Genomic DNA, 4,036 nt, shown 5'->3' with positions numbered 1-4,036 from the left:
TGATATTTTCCTTAATTCTTTGGCTTAAAAAAATCTCACCGATATGGGCCAATACGGCCACGATACCGATACACGACGGCGTATCATATCATTTTTCTGCCAGGGTGATACGTCGGTCGATACCAACATTCAGAACCATGCTACTGGTGGTTTGAAAAATAAAAGGAGTTGAGCTATTTTCATTGTTAAAACTTAGAAAGTTCTGAACCAACTTAGTTATGTAAGAGCTGAATAATCTCCGTACAGAAATATTTAGCACTTGGATATACCGATTTCAAAGAAAAGACTATGCTAGTGTCATCAGTATAGTGAACTCATCATATAAAAGCAGCATTCCCATACCAAGGCAGAAAAGTAAAGCTTCTGCAATTCAGGGAGAGATTAGTCTGAAAAAATAACAAAATAGGGTTGTGTTTGGATGCAGCATTGAATTAAATTGCAATAACTAGTCCAAAGGACTTTCACATGTGAAGAGTGAATCCTTGAAACAAAGCCCAAAGGAGGATCTAACACGTTAAGATCCTCTTGGTCATAAAATGTATTAAAAACATAAGCTTTGCATCGTTTAGAAAACCATCAGAGAACATAAACATTTGAAATGAAGGAATTCCATAAGCAATTCCTACCAACAACCCCAACATTGCATGGGGATCCTACACAACAGGATTGAAGTTCCATACTAGCTGGCCACAACCTATCATGCTGCAGAACTTTCACAACTCAAAGGACTAGACTACTATGTGCATTTTCCACCATTCATTTTGAATGGTGGTGACTCATCCACCGTGCATTTAGCAAAATATCGTACGTGCAATTCGATCCAGACCCCAAATTATGGTCCCCACTATGGATGTTGCATACCATGAAAACCACACTGATAAGACGATCTTAACAATCCACATCAACCATTGATTTGGACCACTGACAATTTTCTTTTTAACTGTCCATTTCATGCCCACCAATTGGATGGTTAACATCATCCAGTAAGTGTAATTCTTGAAGTATTTTCCATCTGCAACAGGACCCACAATTTGCAGAGTCTAGATTTCCGTACACGAGTGCCACTTGTATGGTGGATGAGTCGTCACCACGTAAGAAGTGATGGGACGCCCTTGTAATCTAGCTCAAGACCAAAAAGATGTACATGAGAGAGGAGAGAGAGACCACCCACAAGAGGAGAACTTATCCACTCAGCCTTTGGTTCTCGTGATTGTAATGCTACCCTTTCCCCCTTCAGTGAAGATTTTAGTTTTAATTACCACAGGCTTCCCAGAAAAGGCCGAAGTGGGATACGAAGGCGAAGCATCCTCATCCTTCAAGTGCTTCGACCTTGATGGTGGTGGGGTTCGGATGCGCTGATTTATGTCCTTTAAAGTTACGTCTCCTTGCACTCCACAAGGTTTGACAAGGGCAAACGGATAGGCAACAGGAGTAGCCAATTTTGTTGGAGTTCGCATGAAAGCTTTCCTAGCAGATATGACTGTAAGATCTTCAATAAGCTTGCAATAGGAGTGACAGAAGAAAGGGAGAAAAAAAAAAGGAAAGGAAAGGAAAGAAAGGAAAAACAAATTCAGAGAACACGATCCACACAATGATTGAATATAGGACATAGGACAATAGATACCTTTGAAAAGACTACGAGGAGTTGGGGTGACAGACTCTTGTATCACGTCCGATTCCATTTCAGGTGGTATGTTGCAGAATTCTAGAATTGAAGATTTTATCATGTTAGGATATATGAAGATGCCAAAGGAGATCCACTACTAAACACTTTCATGTAAAAGTTAGTTATCAAGAATTGTGCCCCTACACTTTGCAGAAATATACGAGATCTACACCGTTCATTTGTTCAATCCTACTGTGGATACTCTATACCCAAACACCACAACAGTTTGACAATCCTAGCCACCAATTAGAGGATTTTTGCCCATCAAATGCTGACCATTGATTGGACCGGTTTTCCATCCATCCATGTCTAATCATCTACAATGCAATATGTGGCCAGGATCATCCGACCAGTGATATGTTTGTGGTATGGCCATCCACAGCAGGGGGAGCCAACGGATGAATGGTCTGTGGTGTAGAGTGCTTGATAACTAACCTAGATAAAGTGATAGCGCTGGATCATTTATCCCAAGGAAAGAAAACCAAAAGCATGAGCAATACAATACATCTTCACACCTGAAATGTCAACTTGATCATCAGACACCCCAGAGAAATTCCTGTTGGCCCGCATAACAAAACAATTAGGCTACTGCAGAAGCAATTTAAGGCGGAAAAGGTTTTTAAAAATTCAAGGATAAAGCTCAAACGAAGCATACATTTCTTCAGAGCTCGCATGCATCTCGTTGTCATTAAAGCAATTTACCAACCAACCCTCTGGTGATGGATCAGGGCCCTCATTGCTAGTGGTGCATCCCTCATCTAATGCAGACAATATAATTAGAATCGATGATTGAATGAATATATACATGTATGTATCTATCTACGTATCCAGACGTATTGCAATATGATGCGTCGGGGCTTTAGCCTTGGAATTTGGGTCATCTTCCAATGATCCAAACCATTTATATCATAAGTATCACTTTGTACGTGGAAAGGCAGTGGATAACACTCTCAATTGGATTATTTCAATCCTTAGATAATTTGGGTCTTTTGCTTTGAACATGAACAGTCGCCATAATCTTTGTGAAATCAACAGGTTGAAATGTTCAATCTGAGAGTTTTTTCGGCATCCCCCATTCAAGGAGATACCTATCAAATAAACAGTTTGTGTCATTGAAAAAGGCCCAAATCTAATAGCTAAGAGTCCCGATATATTTTATTGTAATACATCAGGATGCATTTGAGCAAACTTCATCGATATGCATGCATATATTTGCATGTGTACGTACATATATGCATGCTTCCGCATGCATATAAAAACATGGTCTGAAAGCAGAACAAACTTTGATAAGAGACTAACCGGAAAAACTCGGGATCCACTGCATATTTTCAGGTAATTGATCCTCCATCAATGAGTTCTCCCTCTCCTAAGCACAGAATGCAAGACAGAAGCTTGAGAAAGCAAGAGATATGACTACTGGCCAAAAGAACACTCAATACCCAGCTTGCCAAAGAAGATTTCCTCAAGAAAGTAGCAGGCCATCAACCTTCAATGTAACAAATGTGGATGGGAGCTGCTCATTGCAAAGTAATGAATCTGTGGCATGAGAGCTGAACTGTAGCATCCGCCGTCTTTTTAATTGTGAAGACTCTCTGCAGTCTTCCAATCCCTTCACGTTTTCTGAATTCCACTCTTTTCAAAAACATAATTGGGCAGAGTGTGACACAATTCCATGGATGTAAAAGCTTTGTTTGGATGCACAAGTAGACTGAATTGCAAATTTTGATTTAACCAAAAGGAAATTACAAAAAATAATGATATTTCCTAGTACTCATAATATGGAAGTGACCATCAAATTTCTTACAAGACCCAAGTTGAAATTAATGTAATTGCAATTTGGAGCCCATATATCCTCAGTATGAATGCAATCAAAGGAAATTGCAATTTGATCTTCTCCAATTCATTTGAATAATTGTTGCAATTCAATTCGATGGTGAATCCAAATGCATCCCCAGCAAGCAAGAGCAGTTCAAGAAGGTCAAGAAACCATACCTCCACTATCAGTAACATTGTAATCAAAATCTGCACAAGCTTTAACTGGAGTTGTTTCTTCGAGCAAGTGCAAAAGATCATCTTCGTTCTGGTTTACACCATCCCATAGGGAGGGAGAGATGTCTGTTCCTATAAAGAGACTTATTTTAGACAGGCAAACCCGTGCGAGAATCTATTACAAAGTAATTGTTGAGATGACATACCTAGATTTGGGGGGTCTCTTTGCAGATAATAATCATCACCTTGCCACCCCCACTGCTCACTGCTGCCTATTTCACTGGGAGAAAATAACAACCAGATTCTTCATTTCTTTGACTTCAGAATCAAAAAACTTTGAAGTAAAAGGCAATGTTCGATTAAAGAAGAAACGCACAAAAT

The 4,036-nt window shown here is 39.5% G+C and overlaps 1 protein-coding gene across 1 annotated transcript; it reads right to left on the bottom strand.

Moving 5' to 3' along the window:
- Positions 1–408: 408 nt before the first annotated feature.
- On the bottom strand, positions 409–3,788 carry LOC131238809 (protein XRI1-like; the record flags this gene model as incomplete). The annotated part of the gene is made up of 7 exons (XM_058236405.1): positions 409–1,480; positions 1,625–1,705; positions 2,182–2,222; positions 2,322–2,424; positions 2,966–3,032; positions 3,153–3,298; positions 3,659–3,788. Coding segments are annotated over 7 exons (858 nt in total), but the record flags the coding sequence as incomplete, so codon positions are not given.
- Between the last annotated feature and the right edge of the window lie 248 nt (positions 3,789–4,036).

The sequence above is a fragment of the Magnolia sinica genome, chromosome 3, assembly GCF_029962835.1.
Source record: "Magnolia sinica isolate HGM2019 chromosome 3, MsV1, whole genome shotgun sequence".
Taxonomy (NCBI): domain Eukaryota; kingdom Viridiplantae; phylum Streptophyta; class Magnoliopsida; order Magnoliales; family Magnoliaceae; genus Magnolia; species Magnolia sinica.
Note: the sequence above shows the minus strand (reverse complement) of the source record. Positions and strands in the feature narration are given on the sequence as shown.